Raw genomic sequence first — 18115 nt, forward strand, 5'->3', positions numbered from 1 at the left:
TAATTAAGATTATCGTCCACAGGCTCTGCAAGGTCTCATTTCAGGCCACCTGAGCAGTACCTACAAATCTCCAGTCATCAATGCTGTCTTAACCTAAGTTCCCTTCCTCCCCCTTGCCTACAGATAAAAGGAGTGTGGAGCCGGCCGTGGTGGCGCATGCTCGTAATCCTAATACTTGGGAGGCCGAGACAGGAGAATCACAGGTTCGCGGCCAGCCTCGGCTACTTAGGCCATCCACAACTTAGATCCTGCTTCAAAATGAATAAAAAAGGGCTGGGGGTCTAGCTCAGAGGTGGAATGCCCCTGGGTTCCATTCCCAGACCCACAAAAAAGTGGAACTTAATGCTATCTTAAGATGCTCACTTCTGAAAGAGTCCAACATACTCTACTGACATTCCAAGCAAACCTCACTTCATTCCCCAGCGCCTTGTTCTTGATTCAGCCACTTTCAGTGGCCAGTATATGAGCTTGGGTTTGATAACCCCTCTGGTCAGAAAGGCCTATGTGAATACTGAATAAATTCTGCTATTCTTAAACTGTTTTCCCTTTGACTTAGGGGAAATAAGGAATTGCTACAGGTAGGTACAAAATGGCCCCTGAAGAGTTCATAAATTGGTGTTTAGATTTAATGAGTCATGAGGGTTATAATCCTAGCGGTGGGTAAACCTGTTTATCTGAGTGGTGACTTGGGCTGGTAGTGTAGATGGAGAAGGTGGGTCCCTGGGGCTACAGCCTTGGGAGAGTATATGGTCCCTCCCGCCTCCTTCTTGGCTTTCTCTCCCTCAATTCCACCACCACTCTGAAATCCAAGGTCCTAACCTCACATGGACAGAACCTGCAACCACAAGCAAGTCTTCCTGTAAACCACATGGTCTTCAACCGTGAAAGTGCAGACGAATACAGGAATATTCCTGGATCATGTGCATACTTCCCACCAAAATTTCACAGATTCTTTCAAAGACTCCGCCTGAGCTGCTCATCCAATTGACCACAGCACTTACTCTACGGACCGTAATCTATAGTCCTTCAAGGATAACACGTGTTGCTTTCTGTGTGAAGGAATCTCAAACTCGAATACAGATTAACCGAAGACATGAGGAAGGTACACAAGCAAACAGCTGAAAACTTACAGCCAGGCATCGTGGCACACACCTGTAATCCCTGGACTTGAGAGGGCGAGACAGGATTGAAGGTTTGAGGCTGGCCTCAGCAACATAGCAAGGCCCTGTTTCAAAAAAGTAAAAGGGAGCCGGGTGTGCTGGCACACTTAATTCCAGCATTCAGGAGGCTGAAACAGGAAGATTGCAGTTCACTGATAGCCTCAGCTACTTAGGCCCTTTGCAATTATTCAGTAAGACCCTGTTTTTTTGTTGTTTTTTTTTGTTTGTTTTGGTACTGGGGTTCCTGGAAGCCCTTCTACCTCCGGGCTACACTCCCAGACCTATTTTTACATTTTTATTTGGAAACAGGGTCTCCTAAGCCAGCGCATGCGGCTGGCTTCGAACCTGCGCGATCCTCCTGTCTCTGCCTCCCAAGCGCGGGGGTTACAAGCGTGCGCCACCATGCCCAGCATTAAGACCCTGTTTTGAAATAAAGAATAAAAAAATAGGGCTGAGAGAGTAGCTCAGAGGTTAGAATGCCCCTGGGTTCCATCCCCAGAACTGCAAAAAAAGTAAAAAGGGGTGGAGGGGGGGCCAGGCATGGTGGCGCACACTTGTAATCACCTCGCTTGGGAGGCAGAGACAGGAGGATCTCGCAGGTTCAAAGCCAGCCTCGCTGGCTTAAGAGACAGTTTCCAAATAAAAATATAAAAGTAGGTCTGGGCATGTAGCCCAGAGGTAGAAGGGCTTCCAAGAACCCCAGTACCACCAAAAGGGTGGGGGTATAGCCCAGAGAAAGAAAGGACTGTTAGCAGGTGGAAGGAACATCTGACCCCCCCCTCCAAGCAAAAGGTGTTTCTGTCTGGAATGTTCCCTAAAGGCTTGGTCCATGATGTGGCAAATGTTCAGAGGTGAGGCTTTGAGGATAACATTTGAGGGCTCTGATGCCACCGGTAGATTAGAGACCCATAATTTTACGACAACTGGGAGGTAATGTAAAAACTGTAGGTGAGGGTCTGGTTACAGGAAGTGGGTCACTGGGAGTGTGCCCTGGACGGCTATACCTTGTCCCCGAGCCGCTCCCTCTCTCCCCTCCTCCCAAGCCACTGAGTTGTGGCTGACATTAACTACATCTCTGCTTTGATGGTACGCGCCTGCGGTGAGGCAGAACAGTGCCTCCAGCCTGCCACAGGCTATAATTTTTCTTCCTTGAAACTGTTTGCCCCAGGCATCTTGTCAGTGACACAAAGCTAATGGAGAAGCGACAGGGAAGCCTTCCGAAGGGCCAACCCTTGCACTGATCACTGAAGGGGGAGCATATGTAGGCTCCCAGGCACACACACAGGTTTTCAGGATTGGTTTGTAGAAAGGCCACTGCAAGATGGATCCCATGAAATTCAGAACTCCAGTAGCACAGTGGCCTAAGTCCCGTCTATGTGTATAGCTTAAAAAATACCATGGCTCTCTAGATATAAAAATGTGTTAGATTCTATTTCTCGTTAAGCAGATTTGGTCCAAAGAATAACTTATATACATCAGCAATATTTAAATGAATGTGGAAATGGAGGCTTCTTCCACAGTGGGAATGGGAAGTCAATTAAACTTCTATTGGACAGAATTTGCATTTCTATAGACCGTCATTGTGAATTGCTATCGCTTATTTACCACCCACAGTTTTTCAAATAGCTCCCATAGAATCAGAAATGGATAATTGGAAGCCTGACTTCTCTGGATATTCCCTATTGAAGTGCAAACCCCACACACACACACACACAGTGTCAGTAAGACAAAACTGTAAAATATCCAGGGGTCACATCAAACAGGATCAGAAACGACACACTAAGGAATCTGAACTTCTGTTACGTTTAGGTTTTGAGCAAAGGGTGTTGAAGTGTCCTAAGCTTGGAGAATGTCAGGGTTCCTTTTTATTTGGAGGCATGACTTTTGGAGCAGCGGTAGCTTGATTGAACCGGTACAAGGATGGAGACAAAAACTTGGGAAGGTTGATGGTTACATCAGTGAAAGTCTGAAGAACAGTCAGGGCCACGGCAAAGGGGAGAGACAGAGGCCCCTAACCACAAAAGTTAGAAGGGTGGAAGTGTCTCAAAACGTCCTAAGTTTCCTGCTTAAACAATCCGAGTGCACACAGTGGTGTATCCATCAACACCCGAAGAGAGCAACATTGCAAAGACGGCTAAACTTCGCTCATCTAACTCTGCGGTACCCTTGGGGTACATGCTCGTAATCCCCGTACGAGCTTGAAACAGGACCCAGACACTATTCGGAAGTAAATAAAAAGGGCCGGGGGTGTAGCTCGGTACAATGCCCATGGGTGTCCAACCCTAGAGGCATAAAGAAGCCGGCCCTGGCTCTGCGCCCGACGAGGTCCAGGGGCAGCAGCCAGCACAGTGTGGGCGGCCGGAAGCCCGAGGAGTCGCTGCAGAGCCGATGCTCTACGACCCTCTTCCGCTTCCGGCGGGCGGCCCACTTCCGCTTCCGGCGGGCGGCGGCCTGTGGAGCGGGCCGGATGCGGCGGCCGCCAGGGTCCACGACGGCGCCGGGGCGCGAAGGCGACGCCCGAGGCCCGAGGAAGCGAGGCCGGAGGCCGGGCGCGGGCGAGGCGGGAGGCCGCGGGCCCCAGGAGCGCAGGCGGAGGCTGGCGGCGCCGGCCCGGGCCGGGAGGGCGGCGGGGGAGGCGCCCCGGGCGGGGAGGGCGCGGCGGCGGGCCGAGGGGCCGCACCGGCGGGACGTGGACGCCGCGAGGCCGGCGGGAAGGCACAGTAAGAGCGGGCGAGGGCGCCGCGCAGGCCGGCCGTGCACCCCTAGCCCTGCGCCGGCATCCTCCTGGTCTCCGTGCGCTGGGGGTGGATGAGGCAGGATGGTGGCAAGGATTTTCTTCCCCCGCTTTTTTGCAAACCCAGGGCTGGTCTGGCTTCGAGCTACACCCCAAGCCGCCTCCCCTTTATCGTTTTAGTATCTTATTTTTTCTATCTTATTACTGAGCTACACCCCAGCCCTATTTCTTTAATCTTTATTCTGAAACGGGGTCTCAAAGGGCCTTAGTAGCTGAGGCTGTCCAAGAACTGCGATCCTGTCTCAGCCTCCCAAATGCAGGGATTACAAGTGTGCCACCACGCCTGGCTTTATTTTTTAAACAGGGGCTCGCTAAATTGCTGAAACTAGCCTCGAACCAACGATCCTCTCTTTCGTCTCCAAAGTGTGGGGATTACAGGCGTACTGCACATCATGCTGGCTGCAAAAGATTTTTTGTTTTGCGGGTGTGGGGATGGAATCCAGGGGCATTTGACCTCCGAGCTACACCCCCTGCCCTATATTTTATTCTTTATTTTGAGACAGGGTCTCACTAAGTTAATGCGTGCCTCACTAAGTAGCTGAGGCTGTCCACGAACCGTGATCCTCCTGTCTCAGCCTCCCAAATGCTGGGATTACAAGCGTGCGCCACCACGCCTGGCCAAAAGGGTTTTCTTAAGAGGCTTTTGCCCACTTAAGAGCACTCAATTAGAGTTGCTATAGAAAGGATTTCTACTAATGGTCAATTTTGACAACTGTGAAATAAGGACTTTTTCAGCTGTGTGAGGATTTATATAGGGTTGTTTTTCTTTCAACAGAAATTAGGTCTTTAAAACCGTGTATTTCCATAGTTGAAATAAAATGAATGGCCTTTTGATTTTAAGTGATACTTAATATAAAATTCTCTTTGGTATATTTTGTTTTGATCAGCCAAGGAAAAAAGAAAAGTCAGTGAAGCATCAAGTGATGATCCACAGCCAGGGACTGACCTGGTAAGAAAGGAATAATTTTACCAGTTCAGAATCTTTCCAGACAGTGGAATGCAATGAATTTCAAAGTATGGCCTTTTTGGCAGTTTTTGGCTAAAGAAAGTTTGGTAGAAGGTATTAAAAGAAAATTCAAATAAAAACTTTAAAATCTAAGTAGTCCATCCTTCAAGTAACAAAATGAGGTTACACAGAATACTAAGGTTGAATTCCAAGATGAACTGTAAAAGAATGCTCCAAAATACTGTAACATCTTGTCACCTGGTATAGAAAATCACTTTTAAATCACATGATTGCAATTATTTCCCCCATTCCAAGGCTTGCAATAATGGAAACAACATTGCACATAAACCTGATGGTGGATGTATCTGTGTAGCAGAAAATTCCTCCCAGGTAAAGAAAGAAAACAAGAGTCTTGAAGAAAAGAGGAACACAAGTGGGATTCTGCTGTTACAAACTGAAGAAAATGTAATGGGAGTTAATAATTTACTGCCTGAAGAAAGTGATTTATACCAAAGTAAAAACAATGGCTTACTTTGCTGTCTTCAAAGTGAAAAAAACAAGCACTTAGAGGAAAACAGTGTTGGAAAAACCAGAAAAAAGATGAAGTTGTCTGAAAAAGAAACTGTTACTGAGATGAATTTCTCTAACAAGTCTGAGTTGGTGTTGCGAGAAAACCATATGGGTACAGAGGGGAAAGAAGTAAAGATACTAGAGGCCAAAAAAAGCCTTTTCAGTGTTTTGAGGGAAGTAAACCATAATATGCTTTCTCCAATCGATCATTTAAGTCTCCCAGAAATAGTAGAAAGAAAAACAAGTCCTGGACATCATGTGAATGCTATACTTCAGAAACTTCATGAACCACTTTTGAAAGAAGAAACAAATGCTTTAGAGTTTTTAAAATGTACAAGTGTGGAGCCAGAGGAGTATTTCAAATCCACAGCATGTCCTATTGTGAAGTCACCCAGTGACAGCTATCATACCGAAAAGATTTCTTCATGGGAAGACCCGAAAAATGATGCTGAAGAATCAAAGGTAAGCTGTCGGAGGACAGCACCAATGACTGGCAAAAGAATCTGGCCCTGTTACTCCTGTGCTAGAATATCTGCCCACTGTTGGAAAAAGGCTTCCATGCCAGACTCAAATGACTCAGTTCCTGGGTCTCAGGAAAATTACAGGCAAGATGATTTTCTTAAACCCCAAACAAATCAGACTCACTTAACTGACTCCAAGTTATCACAACATTCCCTAACAGAAAAGAATACTGAATCCTCAATTAAAGGAATACTGCATTCTAATTTAAGTTGTTTGTCTTCAGCTTCTGTAGTAGAGCCTACTTTGGTTATAAAGGAACCTGTAGTTGACAAGATAAAATTAGAGGAACAGAGAAAAAATGTGTTAGAGGTAGTTTCTAATACTCCTGAAGGTACTCGGTTAACTAATGTGATTTCAAGCTTAATAGGAAGTAAAAAGAGAGAGAGAGGGAATTTAACAAAAAACTTGACAGTGACTTCCCACGATGGCCAGGAAGCAAATAGCTCTGCAAGTAAACCTGTCCTCCGAAGGGCCTGCACTGGTAAGCAAACACTTGTTCCAGACTTGGTTAAAATACTGAACACAGGACGATTGACTAATTTTAAAATTCCTTTGCTTAAGAATAAGACAGAAAAAATAAGTGCCAAGCCAGAGAGATCAACTTACAGTCCACTAGAACTTCTTGACAATTTATCTGGAGCAGAGGTAAAACAGAATAGAAACAAAGAAAATGTCTCCACAGCTACTTCAGGACCTCATCCGTTAACCATACAGAACAGTTTGACCCCAAGGCAAGCTAGCTCGAACTCATTCTACAATAAGAATTTCTGTGGTATTCCTCCAGGCTTTACAAAGCAAAGTGATAATAAATTATCTAATCACATCTCTGAGCCAGGCAATATTACCTCTAATAAGGAATCTGTTTCTCTCACAATTGAAACGAGTACTTTTTCTTATCCTGGATTTATGCAGAAAAGTTCCTTCTGTACGGAACAAAAAACATTTGAGCCAAATAACTCTGAAGTTAGTGGTAGAAAAATTACTAAGAGCATTTCAGAAATCAAAGTGGGGTTTCCAGATATTCTCAAAGCATATGAAGATGATGTCCTTTTAATTGACGTAATTCAAGATGACCCAGAACTCTTTGGAGTCTCCAGCGAAGGGGACTTCTCCTTTGCTTCAGAATTCCCCAAGATCAGCCAGGAGCTTACTGTTTCTGAAGAGAACCAGTCTGCAGACTCCCAGTACATGGAACCTGCAAGAAAAACAAGTGATTTGAGGTATGCACGTTCAGGTGTGCCTTTTGGTTTAGATTGTTGGTTTCAGACGCACTGCCTGCTCTTAGGTGTCACTACTCTAGTCAGTGATCATTGAAGCTGTTTTTTGGCCCAGTCACTTACGTGTGATAGCCAGGCATGGTAGTACACACCTGTAATTCCAGTACTTGAGAGTCTGAAACCAAGAGGATTGCAGGTTTGAGGTCAGCCTCGGCAAATTAAGACTGTTTTCAACTAAAAAATAGGACTGAGAGTATAGCTCAGAACACCTGTGGGTTCATTCCCAAGTAGCACGGCATATTACATCTGGTACCCAGAGATGTCAAATGCCAAAATGAAAGATATTTTGGAAAATAGAGCAGAGTAGTTCTCAAAATCTAAAGTGATGGCTTACAAACTGGCTTAAGTTTTGAAGAGTCAAACATCAGTAAAGTTTTTATGCTTTTATGAATATGCGGATAAGTTTTTATTTTTGCCTTTTTAAGATTAGTGTTATATTTCCACTTTTCTGTGGCTTCCTTGTTAGATAAACTCATTTTTTTCAGAGAAAAGAGAAGCCTTAGAGTTTTGTATATAGCTAGGGCATGAAAGTATAATCAAAGGTGTAATTGATTTTTAGAATATGATTTTATAGTTTTAAGATTTCTATACTTATATGTACAGACTCAAAATGGGAAAATTTTTTAGTGGAAAAGCTTTTCCACTAAGATTTAATGATTTTCTGTGGTATTTATAAACTTTTGGTTATCTTCAGGAAATCATACTTGGGAGTATTGGGGATTGAACACAGAAGACTTCTGAGCAACATCCCTTGCCATACCTTGTTTTTATTTTGAAACAGGGTATTGCTAAGTTACTGTATGTACTAGACTTGAACCTGCACTCCTTCTGTCTCAATCATACTGTTTCTAGAACTTGTGGATATATGGGGCTGAGGATGTGGCAGTGGTAGAGTGCTTGCCCAGCACACATGAGGCCTGGGTTTAATCTCTGGCACCACTAAAAACCACCACTTGTAACCTATCACCAAATGGGGAGCCGAGAACTTTCTTTTACCTGTGTAATTAAATAGTATGAGCATTTGTTTTAAAAATGGAATGGGAAAAGTGAGAAGTTGTCTGGTATCCAAGGTTACACTGCCAGTAACAGGATCTGGATTGAAGCCCAGGCCTAGCTTACTCCAGAACAGCAGCTAAGAGCCTTACGTTTATAATCTGACCTAGGGTTTCGAATCTTAGTGCTGTGGAATTGTTATGTAACCTTTTGACCTTTTCTATAAAAAGAATGTACTTCCTCAGGATTGTGAGACATTAGTCACTTTATTTAGTGGAAGAATTTTGAGGTTGAAGTTTTTTCTGGTCTTTTAATTGAATCTAAGTGATTAACTTTCTGAACACACAACTTCTAAGTGCCAGAGCTGAGCTCTGACCTCACAGCAACCTGCTCCAAAGTCTGTTCCCCCTTACACAAGGTGCTGGAAGAGAGTGGTATGTTCTTTCTATGGCTTTAATTCTAATCTACAACAGGACATTATTTTTGAGTCTCCTCTTAGTTCTTCCTCTTTAAAGCAGTGGATCATATAGTGTGAAGGAGCATTCTGAATCTTTTCATTTGGCCTTGAAAGCCGTATTTCTTTGAAATAAGCAGTCTTGTACTTAGGCGAGTGATCACTTGTGTCAGGGGACTGAGCACTTCATAGCAGAGCATCAAGCTAGAGGATGCCTGGCCCAGTGGATTGAACACTATAATTCTGTGCTTATGGCCACTGTTCTCTTGAATGATAACATTCTGATAAATTTGTGTCTATAACTGTGTAAATTAATGAATCCTAGTCAGTCAGCTAGTTAGCCTCTCAAAAGGAGGCAGTAACATCCTTAGATTCCCCCCTTGGGTAATAGTTTTCAAACCTTCTGCTCTTAATCATTCTAATGTCATCTTTGAACCTTTCTGTCAGTTACCCATGATGTGTTCTACATTGCAACCCAGTATATACTTAATGCATAAAACAATAGCTTCACAGAAACAACTTCCCTCACTACAGGTGATGTTAATTTTTTTTTTTTTAGTGGTGGCTGGGAATTACCCAATTTGATGCTGTGGCATAGAGAATAAGCTTGATGCAATCTCTGCAGTGTCCTTTATGCCTCTTGTCCTTCTTCCTAGCTCGTTTAGATCTTTTCTGCATTTGTCTTCAAGTCTGCCTCTGCTTTCCTGTTGTCCAGCCATTTATTTTACTCCCCACTCCATCAGTGCAAAATGTAAAATACTTCCATGGGTTGCAATTTTGCTCATCTTAGTTTTTTTAAATTTAGGTAAATTTAACTTGTATCAACTTCAGAATAAAACTACAGTGCTACGTGCAGTTCTGTCTTCTGTATAACTTAGCTATTCATAGTAAAAAGCTCACACCTGTATGTTATACCAGCAATACTATACTGTATTTTTGTACTGGGATTGAACCCAGGTACACTAACTTTGAGCTGCACCGCAGCCCTTTTATTCATCTATTTGTTTACTCATTAATTTAGAAACAGTTTACTAAGTTGCTGAGGCTGGCCTTGAATGTAATCCTCTTGTCTCAGTCTCACCACCATACCAGTCTATAAATACTACCTCAATACTCTAAAGTCGAAGCAATAATCTTGCTATCCCTGTTTGAATGGAACTGTCAGGACAGGGAGAAGGGCAGAAGCATCCCTGAAGTTTCCACTGAGTCGCATGATTCTCTTCCACCATTTCTTCCTCTACACACTGACTGCTAAGTTATTCTGGAGTATAACAAGCTCCTGGCTAACCTTAACACTCTTAATAAATCCTTTGCCACAGTGATATTCTGAAATAGAACCGTTGAGAATGCCTCACAGGCCCTCACGTACCAAAGGATAGTTTAAATTGTCAGGGTTTTTTTAAGGCTCCTTTGCATCTTTCGGATCCCCTCTTGACAAATGTGACATTGGAGAGAATTGGGGCAAAAGGCTGAGAAGGAAAGCTAAGCACAAGCAGCTCGATATTTCCACAGTGTGCCATGTACTTTCATTCTTCTGGTTTTTCAAAGTCTTCCAGTTATCCATCAACGAGTATCTGAGGTAATACTCCATATCTTCCAGTAGTTGTCATGGCATATAGCTTGATATATTATGTCTGCTTGTACACGAGCCTCACCTTATATTAGGAATTCCTAGAAAGGAGGGAAATAACTTCATTTGGGTCCCACCCCCACCCATATCTGGTACTGAATGCCAGGAGTATGGCAGATGTTAAGTGTATAACAAACAGCTAGACACATAGGGGCCTTGCCCTCAGCTTTTAATCAAGGGAGACAAATTTGTGTGTGTGTGTGTTGCTGTGGATGGAACCCAGAGGCTTTCTACCTCCAGGCTATACACCCAGACCTATTTTCTATTTTTTGGAAACGGTCTTACTGAGTTGCTGAGAGCCTCACTAAGTAGCTGAGGCTGGCTTCAAACCCACGCAATCCTCCTGTCTCAGCCTCCCAAGCACTGGGATTACAAGGGTGTGCCACCACGCCCGGTTAGTGTTAGGAAGACAAAAGTCTTGCTGGTGACAGTGAGATTAAAGATGAGCAATAAAAGGTGAGCAGGAATTAGCTGATAGGTAAAAGGGAGAAACAGAAATAACGCCCCATGTTAAGTGTGCAGATATCAAACAAAACTACAGAATATGCAGGAGCACAGTCATGAAGGGCTTTAACCTTAAAATGACCAGAGTCTCCTAAATCTCAGCTTTTAGGAGACTAATGGGACTATCAGTGTGTCAGGACAATAGGCATAAACAAACCATCCTAGGCAAACCAGAATTTATGGTAAGTTTGAACTTCATCCTAAGCATAGAAATTTGCTGAAGGACCTTAACCATGCCTGTCTGGTGCAAAAGGGCAGGATTGGGCAGATAAGATTCAGATGTTTTGAATCAGAGGCCTTGGAAACACTCCAGTAGACAGCTGAGTAGTCTAGAGAAGCCCAGCTGAGGAAGGAGATTTGCATATGCTTGTTAGTATTGTTTCCCCACCTTTTAAACTAGGTGCTTCTAATTCTTGGGTTTTTGTTGAATTCTTAACACACAGAAGATATGTTTTGTTTGGAAGTAATCCTGAACTGTGAGTAGTACAGAGCTGTAGAATGCTTATTAAAACCCATTTATAGCTGGCTTTGGTGGCATAAACTTATAGTCCCAGTTCTTGGGAGGCTGAGACAGGATTGCAGGCTCACGGCCAGCCTTAGCAACTTACTGTTTCAAAACAAAAAATAGGCCGGGCGTGGTGGTGCACGCTTGTAATCCCTGCGCTTGGGAGGCGGTGACAGGAGGATGGCGCTGGTTTGAAGCCAACCGTGCTGGCTTGAGACCCTGTTTCCAAATTTTAAAAAGTATAAAATGGTTCTGGGAGTGTAGCCCAGAGGTAGAAGGGCTTCCAGGAACCCTAGTACCCCTAAAAAAGGCTGGGGTAATAGAAGTAGATTGCCCCAGGTTCAGTCCCTAGTGCTATACATACAAAAAAAATATAAAACCCATTAAATGAACAAATGATTGGATTATGGATGCTTATTCTGTATACTTCCAAGTTTTTAAAAACAAAAGTGACCGTTTGTGAGTGGTTTCTATATCTATAGTTTCGAGACTTAAAATTATCTGTCCCTATAATAACCTTGTAGATAGTCATTCTTCATAGAAAAGTTCAAGTCTGAACTTTGTCACGTGTCAGTACTTGCCACGGTTTTACACAGCAAGTGGCAGAACAGTATTTGAACCCAGCTTGATCTGTTACTACAGCCTTGACTTTTAGATGAGTTGTCCTTAGCAACAAAAACTCACTGCTCTCGACCTATCTACCTTTTATTTTGGCAATGTGATACACATACATATTCTTGAGAGAATTTAAGCACCTTTGCACTGCTGTTATACCTTAAGTTCTTGTTTATTTCTTGGTGGTACTGGGGGTGGAATTCAGGGGCTTTTCTACCTCAAGGTTGTACTCCCAGACCTATTTTTATACTTTATACTTTATTTGGAAATAGGGTTTCACTAAGTTGCTTGAGCCTCACTAAGTAGCTGAGGCTGGCTTCGAACCTGTGCTGGGATTACAAGCATGCACCACCACCACGCCCGGCTTGTTCTTGTTTTAAAAATGCTTGGCGTGTCTTGCCAGGTTGTTTCTGAGTAACAGTCTGGACTGGCAGTACTCCCCAGTCATTGAGGCACGTGTGACTGAAAAGTCAAGTGTAGGATCTTCGGGTGTGCAAGATTGAGTCCCAGGGCATTACTGTCCTAGAGGACTTGATGTTCACCAGCTGCTAAAGCTAGTGTTGATATTGCTTTTAAAGAAATGGGTGTCAGGCTTGGAATTGTTAAAATGTTTAAGGTCTGTTTGTTTATAATAGAGAGCTTCCTGTACTGGAACCTGGATTGCTGAAGTCAGAGATCTCTTCCTCAGCACCAGGTGAGATTTGATGTCCTCAGAATAAGCAAGCTTTTGAAGTATCTTTTCTCTATTCAGGCTAGTCAAGATAAACTCGTTTAGAAAGGAAGCTTTCATTTTAGAATCTACTAACCATGTCTAGTTTGTCAAGTTTTTGCAGTAATAACCAACTAATTGGCAGATCAGATTTTGAGATTTCTCATTTGATTATTTAGTGAATAATTATGCGTTATCTACAAAAGATATGTAATCTACTCAAATTCAAATACCTAAATCTTCCAAAATTATAACTTAACTGTGAAAGTTAATTTTACTTTGACCTCCAAGTTTTAAAAATAGCTTTAAATGGGTAGACATAGAAATTCTGAAATGTCACCTTCAGTTCTTATGTAGTGGAGTTATTTTGATAAGGGGGAACTTCATAATTGGCTGAAAACTCATTTGTCACATAGACCTTAAAAGCCTTTAAACTAGATCTGTCATTTTTAGAACATTTGGAGTCACTTGATTAGTTGAATATTATTTCTTTCAGCAAATGAGACCAAACCTGATTCCAAAGGTGCAAACATTCCCTTAGAAGTTACTAATGAGAACTCTGAAAATGAAAAACTTGGAAACCTCAGTGAACAAATAAAAGGTTCCGACTTGGATGAAAAGGTACTAGGAAATCATAAGCATTTTTTCATTTCTTGGCCTTAAATATTAATGGTGCAGAAATTCATCTCACCAATTCTACAGGTGGCAAGTATAGTTTTTAGTGACTAAAAGAATCATGACCTTCTGGCAGTGCGATGTTGGTGATGATTATCCTAACCACAGTATAAAAAGGTTTCCCTTGTCTGGGAAAAATAAGGTGTACTGTTTAATTACATAGAAGTCTTTAAGTGTGAAGTCTTTCTAATGTTAAATATTTTCCTACATCATTAAACAATTTGATCTTCCTTGAAATTTTTGAATATCATAGTATCTGAGGGCCATGAATGTTCAACCACGAATGTAGAAAGCTAAACCTATCTTGATGCTGGAACATATGCCACTAGTGTATGAGAATTTGGGTTTCAAGGTTTTTTTGCTCAAATTTTTGTCTGTTAATGGATAATATGGCTCCTAAGCAACTGCTTAATTGTTCTTTTCTCCTTAAACGTTCAATTCTTTTATCGTCACAGCTAATAAACTTGTTTCTACTTCACCAAAAAAATTAAAGTGCTTGGAAAAGAACATCAGAAGTTTGTTTTCTAGTACATTAAACCACCAATTGCAGCTGCTCCCAAAACCCCAGCTTATGTAAGAGGATGTTAGGCTTCTCCCCACCTCTTAGAATACTGCTGAGTCATCTCATCAGCGTATAAACATGCACTTCTCCCATCTTTAAACAAAACTAACCACTCCTTTGGTTCTTGCCCTTCCAATTGTTACCTGATCTTTCCAAAGCTCTCTCAGTATCTCCAGTTCTTTAGAGAATTTAGTAAAGACACTCCCCTTCAGACCTCCAACAGCCACCTTGTAAGTTCTTAGTGACATCCTGGTTGCTGAATTAAAATGGACACATAATACTCTCCATCTCAGCCAGCCACCAGCATTTGACTGCTTTTCCTTAAGGCCTTTCTCACTTCTAGAATAATACGCTTGCCTGGCTTACTTCCTGTCTGCCACCTTTCTTGCTACTTAAGTTTTCTTTTGCAACTTTGAGAATTTTTAATATCTATTTAATGAGCTCAGAGTATTTTGGCATATGGTGATTTGGAGGCCATACTTATTTTCTATTCAGTTAACTAACCAGTTTCTACCACTTATTGAATAATTTCCTCAAATTTCAAATGCCATCTTTAATATCTTCAAATTTTTTTACTTCATTTTATTTATTGCTCAGTGCACCAATTTTATACTACCAATTATTTGAAAAATAGGAACGCTTGCTTTAAAAGATGTATTTAAGTTTTAACTTTCATATGTTCCAAAAATCATTTAAAGTAATTTAAATGTACAAATCAATTTTGAGTTAACATCTTATTTTCATCCAGGAACATGGTATATTTTTCCATGTTTCTTCTGTCTTTGGTGCTGAGGATCAAATCCAAGGCCTCATACATGCTAAACATACATTCTACCACTTGGTTATACTTCCAGCCTGAATAACTTTTCTTATAATTAGCCATATTTTCCAAAAAACTACTTGTGAAATACTTTAGCTCTAATGAAATATTGCTTATGAATGCCACCTACAATCTTAAGATATCAAGTTGGAAAAATATATACATTTACATTAACTTTTCAGTAGTAAAATTTAAATCAATATTTCAGTATTGTGAAAAGTAGAAATATTTTCATGATTGGCCACAATTTAATGTTTAATTGACATCTTATATATTCTGATACACCTCATAATTTAGTATAATAAAAATACTTCTACTTATCTAATCATAATCTCTTCACAGTGTAGAATTTCAGACAAGACAACTAGTAAAGAAAGAGAAAATACTTACGAAGTTTGCAAAAGGTCTGTAACATGTCTATTAACTTTTAAGTCACTCTTATTTTATAACCTTGATATTTGTATCTTATATTTTAATTTATAACAAGATATGTTAAACATGTATATTTTAAAAACACACCCTGTTATATATCCTGGGGCTACTGTGTCATAAGTCATACATGGGCATGACTTAATTGGTATGTCACATGTACCCAGATATAAAGGGTATTAAAAATTACCTTATAGCTGTCAGTAATTCGGGGGGACCATTAAAATATTTTTGAGGGCTAGGCATGGTGGCACTTGTAATCCCAGCATTTGGGAGCCTGAGACCAGAGGATTGCAGTTCAGACAGCCTCAGCTACTTAGCGAGGCCCTTCACAACTCAGTAAGACCCTGTTTCAAAAATTAAAGACTAAATAAGGCTGGGAGTGTAGTTGGGAGGTACAATGTCCCTGGGTTCCATCCTCAGTACCGCAAAAAATATACATTTTTGAGGGAAGATTAGTGTGGTAAAGGAAAAGATGTGTGTGTATAACTTGTGAAGGTTAGAGGAGCTGAAGTCGTCAGCATTGCATTTTGCAGATATCTTACATGGGCAGTGATCAGTACTGAGTACTCTCTAGAACATAAAACGACCAAATTTAGAGGCAAAAGGCCCACTAGAAATGACTTGCTCTGTCCTCCAGCCTCGTTTCGCTTTGCGGCACGGCTCATCCGGGCCAGGGGTGGGTGTCTCAAGTCCTCCTGTTGAGGCAGTGGCTTCCAGAGTGCGCTCCCGGTGGGGTGGGGTGGGGGTGGGGGGCATCCTCGCTGCAGACCTGCCGCTGAGCAGGAAGCTCTGGGGCTTCTCAGGATCCGCCTGGGCCCCCAGGAGCTCGTCCTGGTGCACTCTGGTCTGAAAACTACGAAGGGAAAGAGGTACGGGTGTGACTGGGTAGACATCTGGCACCTTGATGACCACACAAAGCGACAAGTTTTTCTAATAGAAACATCTTCCTTACAAACTGAAATAGTGTTACTGCGACATGAAGGTCTATGTGAGCATGGCTCTGCTGCAGTGACCAGCTTATGAGTCGGCAGGTTACTGTGTCAATCTGGGCTTTAGCTGTGCAACGGAAAATGATTTTCCAGATAGTCCCATCTACAAAACCGCACACTGCCTGTTTTGTGATTCCTTTTGTCTTACTTGGGGGCAGAGAGTGTTGATCACACATATCATTTATATCCCAAGTTGGGGATAGAAGAAAATATCTCTGAAATTTTAAGACTCCATCAATGCTACTAAATTTCAACTAATGTAAATCCTGCTTGCTGTTTTTATGCCTCTGGCCCAGTAAACCTCTGCTGAAAAGACTTAAAGTATAAGTAAATTCACTTATATCTACTAGTTATCCTAGCCTAAGTTATTCTCCTAGATAAGTAACCCCCAGGTTAATTTTTTTTTTTTTTTTTTTTTGGTGGTGGTGGTACTGGGGTTCCTGGAAGCCCTTCTACCTCCGGGCTACACTTCCAGACCTATTTTTACATTTTTTTAAATTTGGAAACAGGGTCTCAGCCAGCGCACGCGGCTGGCTTCGAACCTGCGCGATCCTCCTGTCTCTGCCTCCCAAGCGCGGGGATTACAAGCGTGCGCCACCATGCCCGGCCCCCAGGTTAATTTTTATAAAATAGCCTGATTTTTACTGTAGATACCTATGATGTTTAATTTAGGAACTCAGAACAGTAAGAAATAACTAAAGCCAGGTATAATGGCTCACACTTGTAATCCCAGTATTAGGAAGGATGAGACAGGAGGATCCAGTTTCCCAGCCAGCCTCAGCTACCTAGTAATGCCCTTCAAAACTTAGACCCTGTTTTAAAATAATGAAAAATTGGGCTGGGATTGTAGCCCAGAGGTAAAATGCCCCTGGGTTCAATCCCCAACACCACAGAAAAAACAAATAACAAAAGCTAAGTGCAGCTGTGCTGTACACACATGCACGGTGACTGGACTGCTCACTGGTGGCGTGGGGCCACGCCTGGAGAGCTGGAGCGAGTGACCACGGTGGGCAGCACGGTCGAGCACTTGCACAGCAGTGGTTCTGCAGCAGAGCTGAGGCGGCCACTACGTGACGGTGGGAGGGTCGGCACACAGCCTGGATTCCGTGGACAAGGGGCTCAGGCATGACAGAACAGCACGCAGTCTAAAACTCCTGACTTTGTACTGGGATTTCTGATATTTGTAGACCGCAGCTGACCTCAAGTAACTGAAACCTTGGGAAGCAAAACTTGGATAAGAGAGGACTACTCACCCATCTCATCAGTAGTCGGAATAACTGGGCGCCTTGTCTGGATTTGTGGCCAGCCTAGTTCCTTCCTCCAACCTGGTGTGATTGGTGGTACAGTCCCAGCCACTTGGGAGGCTGAGGTAGGGTGATTGATTGAACCTAAGTGTTCAAGGCCAGCCTGGCCAAAATAGCAAGACCTCATCTCAAAGATTTTTAGACTGATTTTAACCATACCATCTCTTTCCTTATCCCTACGACAGTGTAGTATTACTTTTCTACTAAGTCAAAAACACCCTATTGAAAATACTGAAGTATAGTATATACAACAACATAAAGCACATATATAGCACTAGGTTGTATATCTACTACTTGATTCTTTTTTTCCATTTTATTTTTTTGTGTAGGTCTGAGGATGGAACCCAGGGGCATTCATCTCCGAGCTATACCCCCTGCTCTATTTTTTATTCTTTATTTTGAAACAGGGTCACACTAAGTTACAGAGGGCCTAACTAAGTAGCTGAGGCTGTCTGCGGACCACAATCCTCCCGAATGCTGGGATTACAAGCATGTGCCACCATGCCTGGCTTGATTCTCATTTTTAAAAATATATTTGAAGTCTGATTTTGGTTTTCCTGCTCATATAGCAGAGACTGTAGAAGTGTGGAGATAGTGGTCGGTGACCATCCGCTGGCAGTGCGGCTACCCCTGGATCGGAGTGGTCAAGATGCA

The 18115-nt window shown here is 42.4% G+C and overlaps 2 protein-coding genes across 2 annotated transcripts in view; both read left to right on the forward strand.

The window, feature by feature from the left end:
* Nucleotides 1-1093: 1093 nt before the first annotated feature.
* LOC308276923 (protein TOPAZ1-like) lies at nt 1094-16191 on the forward strand (the record flags this gene model as incomplete). Its single annotated transcript, XM_080715877.1, is given in 12 exon segments — nt 1094-1102; nt 1947-2011; nt 3447-3880; nt 4842-4915; nt 4917-4982; nt 4984-5030; nt 5032-5045; nt 5048-5070; nt 5074-5121; nt 5125-5171; nt 5173-7212; nt 15972-16191. Coding segments are annotated over 12 exon segments (3087 nt in total).
* A 903-nt stretch (nt 16192-17094) lies between these two features.
* LOC308276925 (protein TOPAZ1-like) overlaps nt 17095-18115 on the forward strand; it is a gene marked incomplete at both ends in the record, with an annotated part of 38509 nt that continues 37488 nt past the window's right edge. The window contains one exon of the mRNA XM_080715879.1: nt 17095-17233. Within this exon, the coding sequence (XP_080572005.1) occupies nt 17095-17233 (139 nt within the window). The remainder of the gene's footprint in view (nt 17234-18115) is intronic.

This window comes from Muscardinus avellanarius, assembly GCF_963383645.1.
Source record: "Muscardinus avellanarius genome assembly, chromosome: 18".
NCBI classification, from domain to species: Eukaryota; Metazoa; Chordata; class Mammalia; order Rodentia; family Gliridae; genus Muscardinus; species Muscardinus avellanarius.